The sequence below is a fragment of the Canis lupus genome, chromosome 15 (assembly GCF_003254725.2).
Source record: "Canis lupus dingo isolate Sandy chromosome 15, ASM325472v2, whole genome shotgun sequence".
NCBI classification, from domain to species: Eukaryota; Metazoa; Chordata; class Mammalia; order Carnivora; family Canidae; genus Canis; species Canis lupus.
The window spans coordinates 23,169,559-23,191,096 of record NC_064257.1 but is presented as its reverse complement, the minus strand read 5'-3'; the positions used below and the strand labels follow the sequence as shown (position 1 = coordinate 23,191,096).

The 21,538-nt window shown below is 36.0% G+C and overlaps 1 protein-coding gene across 2 annotated transcripts in view; it reads left to right on the top strand.

Moving 5' to 3' along the window:
* The window catches only part of LIN7A (lin-7 homolog A, crumbs cell polarity complex component), a 127,665-nt gene that overhangs the window by 67,193 nt on the left and 38,934 nt on the right, over positions 1–21,538 (top strand). For both annotated transcript variants that reach the window (XM_049094303.1, XM_025438942.3), the window contains exon 5: positions 19,243–19,314. In XM_049094303.1, coding sequence (XP_048950260.1) covers positions 19,243–19,314 — 72 coding nt within the window. The remainder of the gene's footprint in view (positions 1–19,242; positions 19,315–21,538) is intronic.

The window sequence follows — 21,538 nt, the reverse complement described above, 5'->3', positions numbered from 1 at the left end:
TGGGAAAGCAAGATGGTGCAGTTGTTATGGAAAAGAGTATTCAGGTTCCTCAAAAAGTTAGAAATAGAACTACCATATAATCCAGTCATCACACTTCTGAGTATTTATCCAAAAGAATTGAAATCAAGATCTTGAAAAAGTATGCACGCCCTGAAAGTCACGATAGCTTATTCCTAAGCATCACTGCAAGGCTGACTCATACAAGTAGATGGGATACAGAATGGAGTAAAGACCAGAGATATCTGGTGTACCCATTGCTTGGTCATTAAACAAGATAGCATTTATATTTACTTGTCTGTGTTAAGAGAACTATGTCAAAATGCCACATCTGATTGGCTACATCAAAACATTCTCATTCAAAACTTATTTACCACCAGAGGGGTTATTTTGAGCCTCCTTTCTCTCCTTTCATGAATGAGCCATCATGGTCATAAGACATATAAGTAAACAACTCATCAGAATAGAAATGGAAGGGACCTGAACAGTCTGAGTAATTCAAGCCAAATGCTGTCATTAGTAGAAACTTGGTTAAGTTTGTGTGCAGCCATGGATAAGTGATTTTGTTCTCTCTTTCTCTTATCTTTGAGCAGACACATCAACTGTCCTTTTGTATGACCAACCTTAGAACATTTTTAGGGTCTACCTTCATAAACAAAGTATGTTTAATCATGTTTCTCTACTTGCTCAACTTCAATTACCTTTTTAATCTAACACGAAAATGGAGAACAAAATCATTTCTGTGTCTATTTAGCCCTTGAATGAGTGAGCTTCAAACAGAACTCTAACGGAAGTCTGCCTTAAGCCAGCAGTTTTAAAATCCCCTTCATTTCCTCCCTCTCTTTTTATCAAACCTGCACATGTTTGGGAGCTAGGGGTTGTCTTTGATGACAAATTAGAACTTAGTGATTGTTTTATGCACTTTATGAGATTAATTGAACAGAGCCAAGCCTGGTGCCTTGAACAGAAGTTGAATTTAATAGAGCACATCAGAGAAGAGGAAATGGAAAACTCCTGTCCATGCAGAGTGTAGCCTGGTATTTTGGTAATGGGGAGCTGGGACAGCGTCAGGGAAGGCAAGCCTGTTCTGATATTGTTCGTTTCGTAGCTTCTTAAATCAATTATCCTCATAGAATTAATCTTCATTACTTGGGGATGCTGTATTTGTGAATTCACTTATTTGCTAAAACTTATTTTGTGGTCATCCTCTAATATGCACAGAGTTGTGAAAAATGTGAGTTACGCAGTGAGCACCCGCATGTTCCTGGCTGAATATAAACCAGGCGGTGCTCCACCTTCTTTTTTTTTTTTTTGGTGCTCCACCTTCTTGTTTCAGTTCCTTTGCTATAAACAAGTATTATTTTTGTAATCTATTTAGTGTCATGTTTATCTCATTTTTGTATTTTTTGTTGGTGATGTTGCTCTTGGATTGGCCCCCAAGCATAGTGCTCAAATGGTGGCCAGTGTTCCTATGTGTGAGAAGGCTGTGCTGTGCCTTACAGGGGAAAGCTCTTACTGGATTAACTTCATTCAGGCATAAGTCCTAGTGCTATTGGCCTTGAGTTCAATGTTAATGATCAAAAGGTTTTATTGCATAAAGTGTCTTTCAACAAAAACACACATAACACAGGTTAATAAATTGATGGATGATGGGACTGTTGTGATCAGAGGCTTGTAGGAACCTAACCCTATGTTTCCCTAGGAACAATGGCTCAGTATTGGCTAATTCACACCTGCCAGAGACTTTAGAGACCACAACTACTGCAAGTGACGAATCACTTGTAGTGCTTGTTTTCAAAGTAATCATTCAAGAGTTGAGATCAGGCCTAGGAATGCGATTAATATATATAAGTATATAATTGTAATATAAAGATTTATGATTTATCATTTTCCAATATACTTAGAAATTATGATGAAACTATTTTTATAAGATTCACAGAGATCACCAAAATGTGCCTCACTGTAAGGTGAGTGTAAACTGAAGGACTTGGTCAGAGCTTCGACAGTTATGACATCTGCCCTCTGATAACTTTTTTGGAAAAGAATCAAATCTACTTCTCTACTTTGAAGATTTATTTCAAGGACTGTACAACTCCTATCTAAAAGTCTTTAAATGGTGAACTAGTACACACACTTTAAAGCTGTTCTCTGAATATTAGGAGGGGCCATGGAACATTTGGAAAATCAATGATTATGCAATAATTTCATATTAAAACACACAAAAACTCTTTTTTGTTCATTTTTCAACATGTGTCTATAATGTCTCCTGTTCCTAAACTTCATTCATTAAACAATCTTTTTTGGTAATAACCTAATTTCAGAAATACCTGCTTTAGAAATTTTCTTACTTGTTATGGGAAATTTTATCTATAACAAGAATTGCTTCTTGTAGGAAGTATAAGAAAACATTTCTGTATACCATTTAAATTTGGCGGGAGGTACAGATAGGGAATTACTAGAAATAATTTGTTAATATCTTCTCTTTTTTATTGAACTGTGTGTAACCTAGTTTTAACATCATAAAACTTTCAAGTAAACAAATAGAAAAAAGAAAACAAAACAAAAGTAATTAGTAGATTATAAAAATAAGTCACACAATCTGATCTCAATTTCTTTTTAGAATTAGTGACAAACTTTTATGATTTAAAAATCATATGTGTGTCACGAAAAGGGTTTTTTCTTTTTTTGATTTTTTTTTATTGAAGTTCAGTTTGCCAACATATAGTATAACACCCAGTGCTCGTCCCATCAAGTGCCCCCCTCCGTGCCCATCAACCAGTTACACCATCCCCCCAACCGCCTCCTGTTCCACTGCCCTTTGTCCATTTCCCAGAGTTAGGAGTCTCTAATATTTTGTCACCCTCTCTGATGTTTTCCACTCATTTTCCCTCCTTCCCCTTATAATCCTTTTCACTATTTCTTATATTCTTCATATGAGTGAAACCATGTGATGATTGTCCTTCTCCGATTGACTTACTTCACTCAGCATAATACCCTCCAGTTCCATCCACATCGAAACAAATGGTAGGTATTCATTGTTCCTAATGGCTGAGTAATATTCCATTGTATATATAGACCACATCTTCTTTATCCATCATCTGTCGAAGGACATCATGGCTCCGACCACAGTTTGGCTATTGTGGAACACGCTGATATAAACATTGGGGTGCAGGTGTCCTGGCGTTTCACTGCATCTGTATCTTTGGGGTAAATCCCCAGCAGTGCAATTGCTGGGTCGTAGGGCAGGTCTGTTTTTAACTCTGAGGAGCCTCCACAGTTTTCCAGAGTGGCTGCACCAGTTCACATTCCCACCAACAGTGCAAGAGGGTTCCCCTTTCTCCGCATCCTCTCCAACATTTGTTCTTTCTTGTCTTGTTAATTTTCCCCATTCTCACTGGTGTGAAGTGGGATCTCATTGTGGTTTGGATTTGTATTTCCCTGACAGCAAGTGATGCGGAGCATTTTCTCCTGTGCTTGTTGGCCATGTGTATGTCTTCTTTGGTGAAATTTCTCTTCATGTCTTTTGCCCATTTTATGATTGGATTGTTTGTTTCGTGGGTGTTGAGTTTAGTAAGTTCTTTTTAGATCTTGGATACGAGCCTTTTATCTGATATGTCATTTGCAGATATCTTCTCCCATTCTGTAGGTTGTCTTTTAGTTTTGTTGACTGTTTCTTTTGTTGTGCAGAAGCTTTTTATCTTGATTAAGTCCCAATAATTCATTTTTGCTTTTGTTTCCCGTGCCTTCATAGATGTATCTTGGAAGAAGTTACTGTGGCCAAGTTCAAAAAAGGTGTTGCCTGTGTTCTCCTCTAAGATGTTGATTGATTCTTGTCTCACATTTAGATCTTTCATCCATTTTGAGTTTATCTTTGTGTTTGGTGTAAGAGAGTGGTCTAGTTTCATTCTTCTGCAAGTGGCTGTCCAATTTTCTTATTGAAGAGACTGTCCTTTCTCCAGTGGATAGTCTTTTCTCCTTTGTCGAATATTAGTTGGCCATAGAGTTGAGGGCCCATTTCTGGGTTCTCTATTCTGTTCCATTGACCTATGTGTCTGTTTCTGTGCCAGTACCACACTGTCTTGATGACCACAGCTTTGTAGTACTACTTGAAATGCGGCATTGTGATGCCCCCAGCATTGGTTTTCTTTTTCAATATTCCCCTGGCTATTTGTGGTCTTTTCTGATTCCACACAAATCTTAAGATTATTTGTTCCAACTCTCTGAAGAAAGTCCATGGTATTTGGTATTGCATTAAATGTGTAAATTGCCCTGGGTAGCATACGCATTTTCACAATATTTATTCTTTCAATCCATGAGCATGGACTATTTTTCCATCTCTTTGTGTCTCCCTCAATTTCTTTCAGAAGTGTTCTGTAGTTTTTAGAGTATAGATCTTTTACCTCTTTGGTTAGGTTTATTCCTAGGTATCTTATGCTTTTGGGTGCAGTTGTAAATGGGATTAATTCCTTAATCTCTCTTTCTTCAGTCTCATTGTTACTGTATAGAAATGCCACTGATTTCTGGGCATTGATTTTGTATCCTGCCACACTGCCGAATTGCTGTATGAGTTCTAGCAATCTTGGGGTGGAGTCTTTTGGGTTTTCTATGTACAGTATCATGTCATCTGCAAAAAGGGAGAGTTTGACTTTTTCTGTGCCAATTTGAATGCCTTTTATTTCTTTTTGTTTCCTGATTGCTGAGGCTAGGACTTCTAGTACTATGTTGAATAGCAGTGGTGAGTGAACATCCCTGTCGTGTTCCTGATCTTAGGGGAAAGGCTCTCAGTTTTTCCCTATTAAAAATGATACTTGCTTTTCATAGATGGCTTTTAAGATGCTGAGGAATGTTCCCCCTATCCCTACACCCTCAAGAGTTTTGATCAGGAATGGATGCTGTATTTTGTCAAATGCTTTCTCCGCATCTGTTGAGAGGATCATATGGTTCTTGTTTTTTCTCTTGTTGATATGATCTATCATGTTGATTGTTTTATGAGTGTCGAACCAACATTGCATCCTGGGGATAAATCCCACTTGGTCATGGTGAATAATCTTCCTAATGTACTATTGGATCCTATTGGCTAATATCTTACTGAGAATTTTTGTATCTGTGTTCATCAGGGATATTGGTCTATAATTCTCCTTTTTGGTGGGGTCTTTGTGTGGTTTTAGAATCAAGGTGATGCTCGCCTCATAAAACAAGTTTGGAAGTATTCCGTCCCTTTCTATCCTGTGGGACAGCTTTAGTAGAATAGGTATTATTTCTTCTTTAAACATTTGATAGAATTCCCCTCAGAAGCCATCTGGCCCTGAACTTTTGTGACTTGGGAGGTTTTTGGTGACTGCTTCAATTTCCTTGCAGGTTATTGGCCTGTTCAGGTTTTCTATTTCTTCCTGCTCCAGTTTTGGTAGTTTGTGGTTTTCCAGAAATGCTTCCATTTCTTCTAGATTGCCTAATTTGTTGGCATATAGCTGCTCATAATACGTTTTTAAAATCATTTGTATTTCCTTGGTATTGGATGTGATCTCTCCTCTTTTCACTCATGATTTTATTAATTTGAGTCTTTTTTCTTTTTAATAAGGCTAATGGTTTATCTATTTTATTAATTCTTTCAAAGAACCAACTCCTGGTTTTGTTGATCTGTTCTACAGTTCCTCTGATCTCCAATAGGATTTTTTTTTATTTTTATTTTTTAAAAATTTTTATTTATTTATGATAGTCACAGAGAGAGAGAGAGAGAGAGAGAGGCAGAGACACAGGCAGAGGGAGAAGCAGGCTCCATGCACCGGGAGCCTGACGTGGGACTCGATCCTGGGTCTCCAGGATCGCGCCCTGGGCCAAAGGCAGGCGCTAAACCGCTGCGCCACCCAGGGATCCCCAGTAGGATTTTTTTTAATTCGCACTTTCTTACGAAAATCAGGACGCACTTAGTACCTAACATGGTTTTGTCGCTAGGATTCTGATGAGTAATGAGCATGTATATAATCTGCTTTTGTGTTTTAATGAGTGGACTATAATCTAATCGGTAAAATGCTGAGTTTAATTTTATATGCTATATTTTTATGCTTAAGATTTAAAGAAAATCAGGGCAAGACTAATGTATATTTGGCAGTGAACATACTGTAATTGATCAGGAAATAATTATAGTCCATTTTTCTTTTCTATCGACCCTATCCCATTTCTTCCATTTTTAACAGACTTCTAGTTACAAGTAAATGAGCCTGTATTTTTTTGAGTCTGTCTGAATATAAGAGAGAAAAGGTAGGAATGAATAAGTATCAAGTATATAAACTATAGGAAAAATGATAATTGATATACTCTTTCACATGGACAGATGATAAGATCTATACAGAGGATAGAAAGTGCCTTTTTCTATCATCTTTTTTATAAATATAGACATTATAATATTTAATATGATGGCACCATTGAAATAATGTGGCTCTTCCACATTATATTCCACATATTTAACACATGACCAATATTTTAAGTAAAACATCAGATTATAAAAAGTATATAGTGACTGAGTTGAGATTGATTTTTAAAATTGAACAAATAAAACAGACTAGAAATAAATCCCCCCAAATGTTAGCAGTTGTTGAATCCTAATATGGAATTATAAATTATTTTAATTTTTTGCTTGTACAATTCTATATTATAGAAATTTTCTATAATGTATATAAATTACTTTTCCTGTTCACTCACTTTCAAAAAAATGTATTTCTTTGTATTCTTTTTCTCTGGAATATATTTCATTGGAAAAGTCATATAATGAGTTATTTAAGTTCAAAAAAGATGCCTTGGCTCCATCGGTTAAATATAAGACTAAGACTTAGCATATAAATTAAGTAGATGTTAGAGCCCCTCAAGACCCCCTCATCTCCTCACTCTAAATTTCTCCAAGAGGATAACATATACACAAAGGGCTTCATCTGCCAACTAAGTAGATAGCTCACAAATTAGATCTTACAGTCTATATTCCTCCTCTGATCTTCAGATCTACATAGCCAGCTATCTACTGAGCATCTCTCAGAGATCACAAGACAACTCAAACAATATCATCCGAAGTCAAACACATTATCCTGCATCCCTTCCCACACCTCCAAACTGCACCTCTTTCCATCTTTTCTCACCCAGAGCCTACCAACACCAGGTTCCATTCAGTCTACCCCTGAATGGTATTCACTATTTTGCTCTGAATTATATCTAATATTTCTTGTGTGCCAAGCTATAATAGTCTCTTTTTCTACCACAGTCTTTTTATGATATCCCAAATATTGGGTAGGACACGTTTAAACTAAAACTCTACTGTCTGAAATTCCAGTTTAATTGGGCGTCCTATATTTTTACTGTTACCTCAGGAAACCTATTATTAGCTATAATAATTTTAATTCAATCAACTGAATAATCAGATTGGTTTTTAACAACTGAGCTAAATTTTTTCTTTAGTGTTTACTTATTAGCTCATATGGCTCCTGTGACAGTAACAGTATACACCAAATTAACCCAAAGCGATTGGTTCATTTACCACATAAAGACCTATTTTAAGAAGTAGAAATGAATTTTACAACACTTGCAAATTTTTAAGTACATTGGTAAATTTTAAATTTTAAAATTGCTCCCAGTGAGCAATTTTCTAGTGTTTTGGGATCTTTCATTGAGCTTTCACATCATCTTAATCCAATCAGTAAAAGGAGACAAATGTTTAAGCTCCAAAACTCATTTGAATTTTACTCCAAATAAGCAAATAGAGATAATCCAGTCCCCTTGAATGGTGTTATACTAATTGGATATGACATCTTCCCAACATTTTGCTCAGGCATTTCCTGTCGCAGAGGACTCTGGCTGTGTAACAAGGACAGGATGGGAACAGCTGCCTTAAGGGAATTCTTTTTTAGACAACCATAAGGAAAGAGATTTCTCCCTGGTGGCTTGGCCACCTGCCATGTGGACCCTGTGGAAATGCTGTTATTTATGATCTCACTTTTCCCCTGCAGTTATTAAATGATTTGTACAAAGCATTTAATTTGTCTTACTTATGAAAGTTATATGTGTAAAGAACCTACTAGGAAATATAAACCAATCATAAAAATGAGTAGAGAAATTAATAGTTAATGACACAGTTTTTTAAAAAAAATTATAGCCATTCTTCAGTTTTATAGCTTCACAACTAATTATTGTACTTTTATATAACAGAATAATTAGTTGCAAAACTATAAATGTGAACAAAGTATTTGCTTGTCTCTGGAAAATTAAGCAGAAGGATAGTCATTTGAATTCATTTAAAATAAGTGCTGTAAATAACCTCTGGAAATTTCAAAATTGTTAGAGATTTGAGGACTGTGTTATGTAACATACCAATAGTTTTGATGCTTTCCTACTGAGTCTCTACAAAACCAAAACCAAAGTGAAAGATGTGCCATTTACTGTTATGCATGAGGGGATGTTTAATCCTTGTTAAGTGATCCCAGAATACCCTCCTGAAAGGTCCTCTCATCCCTCCCACATCAGTTAGGAGGTAGAGTGCTAGAGAACTTTCTTAATGTGTTCTTCTCATTAGAATTAACCTATAAACAGCATTTCAGAAAAACTTCCTAGTTCCATTGTAACTTGGCTGGACAGATGGGTAGGTATTTAAAGGCATCATTTTGTCCAAAATATTTTTCATCTTCATCTAACTCTAAGTATGGGAGATCACTGCAATTTGAGGCTATATTTTCCTTCAGTGTAGTAATACTATTTTCACATAAATTCTCTAAGACACAGGATTGGTCACAAATTATGGACCCTTTCAATTCAGCTCTTCTACTACGGTAGTCTACTTAGTGTCCTTTGAAGAAAGTCATAAATGGCATGTATCACATTGCAGCAGAAAGTCTGAGTCATGTAGTTGAGCTTGGAAATACAAAGGTGGATTGTGAGAGATAGAACTAAGTTTCGATGCTGTTAAGACACTTTCCTAGCCAGTGGATCCAACTCCTGCCTGATTTCTTGTGACATGCATACAGAAAGGGATGAAGGTGTGTCTCCTGACTGCTAAGCTTTTAGAAACACTATCAGTACCACTAGTAAAACCATAGTCTAATCCAGTTCCTTCCTGGCTGCTGACCAGTCACATGAGCAAGAGGTCCTCCTTCCCTGGGGGTATTGGGACAAAAAGTTGAACAGGTATGTGGAGGCTAATGGAGGGAGGGTGCAGAAGATTTTAGTCCCAAATGTATTTGTTTTCAGTCTTCAAATTCAGTATTTGTTTTTGTTTTTAACTATAGGTAATGCCATCCCGTTGAGGACTTAGTTGTCAGATATATCTTGTCAGGTTACAAGTGAAATAGGAGGCTCTGTAGTAAGGCTGGTTTATGTCTTGAAAACAATAGTTGTACTGGCCAGCGTTAACTGAGGTTTTATCTTCAACGCTAAAAGGAAGCGCTCTCTTGTCAAAGGTATTTTCTATATACTGCATCAGCATGGATTAAAAAAACAGTAATGAAGTTATGAGGCATACTGCCCCCCAAAAAGGTATTTTGTGTCCTTTTATGACTAAACACTGCAGAGTCCATTTATGGTGCCCTTCCTGTTTTGAGAACATAAAGAGTATTTTGCAATGGCACAGTTGCCACCGAATAAGGAGGAATGCTTCTTCTTCAAGGACCATTTCTGGAAGCTGCGTCAGTCGCCATATTGATTATAGCAGTAATGCCATCAAATGTCTGCCTTAATGACTGAATCCTCTTTTGCAAATCATTTCAATGTAATAGAGATGTACTGTCCTTTGCTTCCTGATACCTGTCAGTATTTTTCTTGTCCAGTGGGTGGCATATTTTCATCAAAGTTGATGGCCATAGAAAGCTGTAGAAAAAGACATTACTCTGGAAATTTTATCCTTCTTGGACTTTTCACAGGGTTTGAGCTTTGATGGTCTAATTGTAGCAGACATGACTTGTAACCAGTATGCAATATTTTCTTTTATTTTTGAAAAAAAAAAAGAGGTTGTTGGTTTTAGACATTGTTTCATATCTTAAATTCCTTAGTTTGTAGGAATCCTAACACGGCAATTTTAAACAAAATGTTTCACAGCTACAAAAGCATATGGAAACTATATATGATACATACATAGATAGCTATAGTTTTAAATATATAGCATTTATTTATGGTTGCCATTTTTCTAAAATGGAAGAAAAACTCAAGGCAAAAATTAGTTATCTTTGAACTTTCTTCCTTAATAAATGAACCAATTTTCAGTTGACCTAGGATTATTTCTACAAAACCTCTTAAAATAAGCAGATTATGTTTTCAGTGACTTAAGCTCTATATCTATTTTATTTTACCCATATGAAGTATAGTATACCCATTCACATCAGGGCATTTGAATTTTGTATGCATGGACTCCACTCCACTACATGCAGTTAAATTTAGAGCTACAAATTCATTTTTTTAAAGATTTTATTTGTTTGAGACAGAGAGAGTGCACGACAAAAACACAGAGGAACAGTGAGAGGGAGTAGCTTACTCCCTGCTGATCAGAGAGCCCATTGCAGGGCTCAGTCCCAGGACCCTGGGGTCATGATATGAACCAAAGGCAGATGCTCAACCAACTGAGCCACCCAGGTACCCCCACAAATTCACTTTAGATACCCTCCCTGCCTAAAATCTGAGCAAATTTCAGTAAACTTTCAGTAAACTTTCCATGTTTTTAGTACATTATGATAAATATATTGTGACTTAATATTATAAATGTCCAACTATCCAAATGGCGTATAATTATAAAAGGATACAGAAAGTGATCAATCTTTACTTTTAACGTTGTAAGAATATTTAAATATTTTTAAGTCAGATACCACATCAAATAACTTTTCTTTTATTCCACTCTTACCGGAGTTTCCAAATCTGAAAAATCAAGAAAACCACTAAAAACTATATAAATACAGATACAAGTGTCAGTCTTAGCACTTTTATTGGCTTTTTCTTATTTTCAAAATACACATTCCTACTTGCTTTTTAAATAAAAACTATGCATTTAACAAGCCCTAATGAACACTATAATGTGGGATTTGTACCATATCATTTTCACATTTGGATTTTGTTTCTCATTAATTTCCTCTAATAATTCTGATCATTTGTCTTTCCACTTTTTTTCCCTCTTGAGGTACCTTGGTCTAATGTAATTTTAATTTTTCACAATGTTGCTGAAAGGTTTATTTCTTTCTTCCAGTCACTGATAAAGAGGAGTGTATTTAATCCTAATTGTAATTCTATTGACATTTTAGGAGCCAGCCTGTTCATAATGAGGTCTGCAAAATCTCTGGAGCATCTTATGCTTGAAAGAAATGTTACCATCCATTAAAGTATATGTTGTTTTCCACATTTATAAACTTTAAGGCCTGGGAACTAATGTTATCTTTTTATTGTATCAGAAAGTTTAAGTAGATGTAGGTCTTTGTATTTCAAAGCCCTTGTTTTTAATTTCCAAAATCATTACGAAGTTTCAGAATATTTTCAGCTCAAAATATTTTCTGTTTTTTTTTAAAATGTGGGTTTATGGAAGTATAATTTATATAGAGTAATAATATTTCCTCTTTTCAGTGCACAATTCTAAGCGTTTTAATGGGCACATTGCAATCATGTGATCATCACCATTTTCAAGATATAGGAGTTCCCACACCCCCAGATTTTCTTTGTGCCCAGTAGTCAATTTCTCCCCACCCCTAGCTTCTGGCAACCTTTGATCTATTTTCTGTTCCTATTTTTTTTGCCTTTTCCAGTGTGTCATATAAATGAAATAATCATGGAATCTGTCTTCTTTCACTTAAGCAATACCCATTTGAGATTCACCCACATTGGTGTGTGTATGCGTAATTTGTTCCTTTTTATTGCAAAACAGTATTCCATTGTATAGATGTACTTCCATTTAATTATTCATTCAGGGGCACCTGGGTGGCTCAGTGGTTGAGCATTTGCCTTTGGCTCAGGTCGTGATCCCCGGGTCTTGGGATCGAGTCCCGCATCAGGATCCTAGCAGGGAGCCTGCTTCTCCCTCTGCCTATGTCTCTGCCTCTCTCTCTCTCTCTCTTTCATGAATAAATAAATAAGTCTTTTTTTAAAAAAATAGTTATTCATTCACAGCTGAAGGCTGTTTGAATTGTTTCTGGTTTGGGATGATTATGAATAGAGCTGCTATAAGTATTTACATACCATTTTTGTATGGATATATGTTTTTGTTTATCTTGGACAAATAGCTGGAAGTAGATAAGAGAATCTTAAGATAAGTGTAGGTTTAACTTTATAGAAAACTGTTATCCTGTTTTCCCACGTGGCTGTGCCATTTGGCATTTCTGTCAGCAACGTACAAGAGTTCTGATTGTTCAACATTCTTGCCCACACTCGGTGTTGTCAATTTTTTTAAAAATCTGGACATGTTAAAAGAGTGTAGATGTATCTAATTATGGTTTTAATTTGAATTTTCCTAATGAGTAATGATATTGAGTATCTTTGATGATGAGTATCTTTTCATTTTTACCTTGGTGACATGTCTATTCAAATAATTGATCCAATATTTAACTGGATGGTTTTCTTACTATTGACTTTTGAAAGTTCTTTATATATTCTGGATATGAAGCCTTTTTCAGATATGTGTTTTGCAAACATTTTCTCCCAATTGTTTTTTCATTTTCTTAGCTAAATTTTCCTAAGAGTTAGTGTCTGCTTTTCTTAACCACATCTTAATCTATGCTCTCTCAGTTTCTAAACCCTGGTGTTAACAAATTTGCATTAATTTTTAATGAATAAATTATATAGCTCTGGAATTAGTGGGGACGCAAAGAAACAGACTCTAAACATAGCACAGTTCTGTATAATATTTACTCAAATAACATAGCAATCAGGAGTTCTCCTGGCAGAAAGTATCAGAAAATCCAACTTCAGTGGCTTAAATAAGACTATTTCTCTTTGTTACAAGTTGAGAGATAAAGGCAGCTGCTTACAGTGTTTTAGGAGCTCCATGTAATCAGAGGTGGTATCTATACCTTTCAATGGCCTTTCTCTTGCAGTTGAAGGTTGGTACTACACCTGATTATATTCACAATCAGGACAAGAAGTAGAGAAGAAAAAAGGAAAGCATTGTACCAAGAGAACAACACTTTCCCAGAAGCCTGTCACCTACTTAAAATTAAATTCTTATTAGTCAGGGGTGCCTGGATGGCTCAGCAGTTGAGCATCTGCCTTTGGTTCAGGCCGTGATCCTGGAGTCCCGGGATCAAGTCCCACATCGGGCTCCCTGCGAGGAGTCTGCTTCTCCCTCTGCCTGTGTCTCTGCCTCTCTCTGTGTGTGTCTCTCATGAATAAATAAATCTTAAAAAAAAATCTTATTGGACAGAACTGGGTCCATATGTGTTGGGAGGAAGAGGTTGAAAATGGGAGCTTAGGTATGGTGAGCCTACCCAGTATCTGCCTCACACAACCATTTTAAAATAATACCAAAATACAAAAGACAGTAAAACTATAAGGGCAGAAAACAGAACAATCAAAATCTAATTTTGAATTCAGGGTGTTTTCCACACTGGCCAAGCAGCTAATGTCTAAAGGCATAGTTTCAATTGGATCCTAGGCATGCACATAACAGTCATAACAGAAATATAGTAGCTATTACTATAAGACTTTAATAAGAATAATAGGCTATGGTTTATGAAGCCACATATTTTACCCTCTTTGACTGCCTCTTGAAGATAGGGTTTTATGTAGACGCATAGATAGTAGGTCACTTAAAGTCACATAGAAAAGAGATCCAAGATCCAAGATAGGAAACTCTTGATAGAGATTTGTCAGCCCTTACCCACCTCTCTGTACCAATCAGAGTTTTCAAGACCAAGAAGAATGGTTCAATGTAAAGCTTATATTTTGGTATCGTCCACATAATCTGTATATAAATGTAAGCTCAAAAGCAAAAATTCTAATCATGTTAGAATTTTAGCTATTCAGCTTAACATATCTAAATGGGAATTCTGTTGTAAACTTGGTAAATAAATTGTAGTAAAAGAGAAACTTTTACTTCATTTGTGCTTGCTATTCTCTCTGTGATAAAATTTCCAGAAAAAGTAGTCTATTTACTTGTTAGTGTAAAGAAAAATAAAAGTAAATGATTTATTTGAAAAAAAAAATTTAAAAAGCCCTTCTAAGGATGCCTGGGTGGCTCAGCGGTTGAGCATCTACCTTCAGCTCAGGGCATGATCCTGGGGTCCCAGGATCGAGTCCCACATCAAGCTCCCTGCGTGGAGCCTGCTTCCTCTGCCTCTCTCTCTTTCTCTCTCTCTCTCTCTCTCTCTCTGTGTGTCTCTCATGAATAACTAAGTAAATGAAATATTTTAAAAAAATAAAATAAAAAAATAAAAATAGCCCTTCTAAATGAAAGCTTACATTCATTCAGAGTTTTAGAAGGAGCTATTAATTTTTTTCATCCTTCATATTTGGCCCAGGTGCCTAACACACTGACTAGAATAACTCTTACATGGTTGTTAGCTGCAAATGTTTAATACAGTTTGGAAACCAACAAATTCATCACTCCAAATGAAAGTGAAATAGCACTTTTAATTGTCTTTTATGATTATAATATACTAAGATTCAAAGAAAATAAATCAAATATTATTGTTAGTCTTTTCTCCTATAAAGCACAACAGAGTCTGATCAGTTGGTTTTTAAACACTAGCTGACATGGTTTAGTTAGAGAGGCAAGTCAAAACTGGGAGATATTGATTCTATTTCCATTAGCTAAGTTGCCTTACGAAAGTTACTTAAGCTCATCGTTTTCTAGGGACAAAATGTATCCCTACCTATCTTACTTTTCAAAGACAATTGTACAGATATTTGTAGAAATTTATAAGGAGGTTGTTATAGAAAGCTAAAATATTTTGCCAGATGCCCTGAGAGAATTCTTAAAGGGAAAACAGAAAATGCATGCATGAGCTTCAATAGGGAACTGTGGGGCTTAGAGTTTCCAGAATCAATTCAGTCTCCAAATTTCTGGACAACGTCAGCTACAGCATTTCTACAACACATTCCATCGGGTAAGATGGGCTTAATTATTACTGAAAGTCGGATAATTTATAGAAACTCTTGTATAGGGTTTTAGCTTACATTTTTGTATCAGTAATTGACTTACCTTGAGTAAATCTCACAGATTCAACAGCATTTTGAATATTTGGAACTTATTCCAAGCTATCGAAAATTTACAAATACAGATCAATTCAATTAAGGTGAGGGGGTTGCAGTCCATTTATTCAGAAAATGTACAAGTGCACTTGTATAATGGTGGGCATCATATTAAACCTACATAGTTTTATTCAAAATATAAATAAATACTGGTGACCTCTCCAAGTTTTTGTTTCCCCAGTGCTGGCAAAATAATAGCAGTCTGATGCTGTCTTAGTACAAAAGCCTCATGTGGTTGAAAAAAGGAAGATTTTGGAGGCAATTAGATATGACTCCCTGTACCAAATCTGCCATTCCCTGTGTGGTCATAGGCATGTTATCATCTCTGTGGGCTGTTTCCTTCTGTGTAGAGTGCCTGAATCATAAATTGTGAGCACCGAATGAAATCACTGATATAAAATGCTTAGGATTGCACTTGGCTTAGAGCAAGTTCTCATTAGATGCTCACCAGAATTATTATTTACTCCAAAAGAAAATTTGTTGAACAAGACTTTTTTATTTATTTACAAGATCCTTTACCCAGTGCTATGCAAGTGTCTTTTTATGGCCTACTAATTACTATGTATAAGAAGAAATGATATAGCATAACTTCTTTCTTCCGGGTTTTTCAATCTCAAGACCATTGACGTTTTGGAAGATGATTCTTTGTTATGGAGAGCTACTGTGAGCATTGTAGGATATTTAGCAGCATCTCAGTCTTCTAATAGTAGATGTCAATAGCACCATCCACTTTCCCATTTGTAGCAACCCAAAAAGTCTCCAGACATTGACAAATAAACGTCTCCTAGGATGCAAAAACTTCCCTGGTTGAGAACTACAGTCTTCTATCAACTCTCTGTAAAATATATTCATGGACTACTAGTCCTAGAAGATTCTTCCCAAAAGATCCAAGTCAAATAATTTAGGAAACATTGAATGTTAATAATAATAATAATAGTAGCTAATTTTTAGTAAACTTACTACATGCTGCAAACTGTTCTGGTCTTATTTAATCCTCTTAACAGACCTAGAAGTTAGTTACAGCTTTAAGGTTTATTATTCACTTGAGAAAATTGAACCCCAGTGAAATCAAGTAACTGACCGAGCACATTCCATAAATACGTGATGTCTGCAGAACCTGTGCATTACCTATACATAGTGCGGCCTCTCGCATCCTCCACTCTTTAATTCACGATTCAAAATTGAATGTTAAAGATAATTATTCTTAAATTTTTATTTACTTTAGGAACTTAAATTCATTTTTGCTTTCATCGATTGATGACAACCTTCTAATCGTTTGCTAATGATTGCCCTCTAAACATCCTTTCCCTGGGAAAGATCACCAAAATAACCCCAGACAAATTCAAATGGACCAAAACCCAAGAGGGAAGAATTTCTCGGCTTGGAAGGTGGCCAGGAACAGGGAACAGAAAAAATGAAAATGAGGTCTTTTACCATTACATTAAACAGGGAAAAACAAGAGTCTCCAGGTGAAAGGGCATTGGAACAGAGCAATTTGCATACGCAAAGGCCTGGGTAGCTGGGAAGGCATGATGTGTTTGGGGAACAGTGAGGGTGGAGGAAAACAAAAAGGACAATGAAATCAGAGAAAAGGCTGGGTTCTGCGTTATCGTTGCAAGTTTGACTCCTGTAGGCATGTTTGACTTTGCAATCTTTACAAGTTGTAGATAGCCAAAAGCACGGTGACGACGTAGTCAGGTAGGTCCTTGACAATGATAACCAAAGTCAGTAGTATTTGGTGGTGGGAGACCCAGTGAAGACATGCAGAGCCTTGAGCAAGAGATAATGAGCTCAGATCGAGCGAAGGGATCAGATTTGAGAGAGATTATTAACAAGAAAAACCGAGTATGGGAGAATCTTGCTCGTAAATGGGCTACAAGATCAAATAAGTAGAATTAATTTGTGGAAGATCTATCTCTACAAAACAAAGTGATGCCCTCTCAAGGAAATAACGTGGAAACATGTTAAGCAGCTATACTGGTGACTTAGAGGATTTGCGTTAACAAATCCCAGGCTCCTGGACTCCTTTTTCCTGGAAAACTATTCCGATCCCATTCAGATTTCTCACCAAAATTGTATACCCCAGTTATTTAGTGAAGTATAAGGCTGAATGGCAGATTCAGCCCCTACCTTTCTAATCCAGGCCACTTTGTCTTTTTCCTTCTGAACATGTCACTTGGGAAAGATAAGTCCGCATTAACGGAGATTCAACCAAATGTACTTGAGAAATGGTGAGCCAGCTAAGAAATGTCGGGAAGAGATCAGTCTGAGATACTCAAAGAACTGTTAAATGGATGCATGAATCACATTCTGAATTCACTTTAATACTTTGTACTTAAGTGTAGAAAATAAGATTAATAGAGAGGGGAAAAAATCTTTGATTATAATTTTCTATTTTATGTTTAACTGAAATAGCTAATGGGCTACTCTAAAAAAAATACCCCAGCACAGTTCCAACTGGACCTTTACCTCTACACATTATACAATTGATTTTTTGCAACTTTATTATTTAAATCTTTAAAATGGGCATAAAGTGTAACGTAGTTAACCTTGCTAGTTTTTTCTAAATATCTTCTTCAAACTGTATTTTTTTTCAAACTGTATTTTTAAGAGTCGTTCTCTATACTCAAGTTTATTTATGTTGAAGCAATTTATTTTGCCTTTGATATACAGATTTTTATAATCCCATCCTTGACAATTTAGAATGAAAACATTTTTCCTACTACGTTCTAAGGCAGTAGGAAAGGTAAAGGTAAGGTAAAAATTCTCACTGATAATTTTCATAGCTGTGCCTAAAATCGTAATTAATAATAATACCTGCTATTTAAGGAGTACTCATTAAGTGCCAGGTGTCTTGAAAGTATTATTTCAAGTAAAAACCATACTAAGTAAATATTCTTTACCCAGTTTTCAGAGGGCCAAACAGAGGATCAAAGTGGTGAAATGGTTCAACCAGGACCTTGTAGTCCCCCAATTAACACTGTAAAGCTGAAACTTAGGTCCATTAGTCAAAAAAAAAAAAGTTCTTTGTACAGTATCATTCTGAGTCCAGTTTTACTTCTATTCTTTTTCTTTTTTTAAAAAGATTTTATTTATTTATTCATGAGAGACATAGAGAGAGGCAGAGACGAGCCTGATGCAGGACTCGATTCCAGGACCCCGGGATTATGCCCTGAGCCAAAGGCAGACGCTAAACCACTGAGCCACCCAGGCGTCCCCTATTCTTCTTACTTCATTTAAATGTTAACATGAATCCATAGCTGATCTGCTGCTCTGTGTTACTAGTTCTAAAAATCTCTTACTTTACTTGTCCCTGCCCCTGAATATCATTTTATCTTCTATATTTGTGAATTAGGAATACATATCATGAATGGTAACATAAATCCCAACATGGCAAGGAAAAGATAATTGTTATCTTAGCTTTGTGGAATATTAATTTAAGAAACTTTTTTAAAGATTTTATTTATTTTAGAGAGAGAAAGAGAGAGCGGGAGCAGCAGGGAGGAGCAGAGAGAGAGGGACAAGCAGATTCTATGCTGAGCATGGAGCCCGAGGACACAGGGCTCAGTCTCATGACCCTGAGATCATGACTTGAGCCCAAACCACGAGTTGGGTTCTCAACCAAACTGAGCCACCCCAGCGCCCTGAAAACGAATTTTTAGAGAGTTCCTTAGATTCAGGAAGTTGTTTTATATATATTTTTATTACATATTTGAGAGACAGAACGATATGGTAATGGTAAAAATTCTCACTGATAAAATGGCTTTTATAAAACCAAATATTAGAGTTTTTATGTTTGATAAAACATAGATAGCCGAATAATAAAAGTGTTTGCCTTCTCTGTTGCAACCCTCCCCCACCAAAAATATAGGAGGCATTTTGGTCCTAATCACCAGGATAATGAATTCAGACCTATTTCATTTTGTGACAGAGAACTTGTGTTTTACAATGAAAATTTATTGTCCTATCTGCAATGAAAGAATTGATATTTTTTCTGTTCTTACCCATTCTTCTTCTTTTTCTTCTTCTTCTTTTTTTTTGTGAATGTTTTAGGTGTATCAGTATATGCATGAAACGATAACTGTTAATGGCTGTCCTGAATTCCGTGCCAGGGCCACAGCAAAGGTAAGGCTTGAGTAACTTTAAAAATATACTTGACCCCAGTGATCTAGTAATTGATTGTGCGCGTGTGTGTTTCAGGTATTCTCGTGTGTACACTGTAAGAGAATTTAGACATCAGTGGCAGCCCAGAGTCTAGAACCAGTACTACTTCCCAGGTAAAAATCCTAATGGAAAATTGAACGTTTCTGCTGCTTCTGTAGCTTAAGAAAGGAGAATGATTTCATTAAACTCACTAAATGTCCATTTGGCACAAGCAAATCTACTGGTTCATTGTATGAAATAATACATGGTTTTCTGACACATTTCTCTGATCCAAAAGAAATCTGTTTCCTATTCAGTGCATGGAGATTTATTTGTACAAGTTGAAAGATTTGACTTGAGTCAGACACAAAGAGAATTCACCTGAGACCCACTGACATAGGGTTCCTGCATGTATTCAGCGGAGCAGTGGGTAGCTTGCTGAAAGAATGTGACATTGACCTAAAGCGAAAGCCTGTCACCTTTTGTGGTAGTGACCACATTCGCTCTTTAAAAACTCAAAGCCAGGGATTGCAGAGAAAGCTAATGGAAATCTTAAACTAATGGAAATTGTATAACGATAGGATCATGAAATTATCTGGAAAATAGACCATTAGGAAACAATAGTTTTAAACCAAGATCACTAATGTAGTTCTTATTTTACAAACACAGAAGTGTTATAATGGATGTACAATGACTTGCTTTTTAAAAGCTCTTATCTTTCTAATAATGTATAAGAAATAAGAACTGGCGAAAATAATCAGCATTTTCCATTTAATTCTTTTGTGTTATATCACCTCTTGCTTGATTTCTCTCCTGATTTTTTAGTTTTCATTCTGTAACTGAACACTGTGGATTTGTAAGTTGTTTTGTTTTGTTTTTTTAACCCAGGCAAAAGGAGGGTATTATTATCATTACATCATGCTTTGCTTGTTCTGAAGTGGAACACACACAGAAAAATGATCCCTACATGGTTTAATTAAGGGGAAAGTGAATTATGTAGTGTTTTACCATTCTCATTTCTTATTCATGTAGAACAGCAGGATAGCAGCATAATGTTGCAATAGCACAATATTTTCTGGTTGTTTCTGGGCTGTCTGCATTGCATCCATGTCAGCCATTAAAATCTATGCATGACGACAAGGTTTGCATGAGCGAATGCATGTAGCTAAAAACAAGCCATTATTTCCATATCATTCACTAAATTTCACTAAATGCAGACAGTAGCATAATGCTCAATTGATGTGATAATGCTGTGTGTGGAAAAGAATGTACAGTAGTTGGCAATCAATATTTTCATAGTGTTGAGTAAATCACTTTATAGTAGGCATCTAATCAACTGTGGTTAAGGCAGGTTAATGGAAGTGGAAAATAAGAAGCAGGCAGAGAATCTTTTCTTGACAGAAACAACTTCAGTGCTGTTATTTTCTTTCCGTGAGGGGTGGGAACTAATGGTAAGTTATGTTTTCAACTTATTTTTAACAATTAATACATGTATTTTAAAATAAAACGGTGTCCATGTTAAATGATATTTTGTACATCTAGGTATAAAACCATAGGCTGCTCATTTTGCCCATGTTGCCGTAGTTGTTAAAATATTAATGTAAAATAGAGGAGAAAACATCCTTACCAGATAAGAGGACCTTTCATAGTAATGCAAAATATTGATGTGAAATAATAACAGTCTGTTTGAACCCATTATTTGTTTTAGCTTTTGTTTTCTTTTAGGTATCCTCAATCAGAAAAAAAACAAACAAACACCCAAAATCTAAGTTTGCCAAGCCAGTGGTCTGGCAATAGCAAGATTATATATATATATTGATCCAAGTATATACATATAAGTGCTTCTAAGTACATTGAGTAAATATTCATGAACATTTATGTGCCAGCACCGGGGTAGACTGTGTGTCATACAAAGAAGCAGATTACATGCTTGCTGCCCTTCAGGTGCTCACAGTCGACACGTATACATAATAGTTACAGCATGTGTACCATATGGAGATAGTATGGGGAGCAAACCTCCAAGGAAAGGAGGAATTGCATCTCACTAAGGTAACTGGGGAAGATTTTTATAAAGAAGGGAAATCTGTGTCAGAATGGATAAGTTCTAGAAAGCTGGAAATGACCAGGCAGGGCTTTCCCAAAGAAGAGAGTTCTAGATGACATTGAAATGAAGCAAGCTCCCTCCCCGTTGTATTCTTTTTTCCAC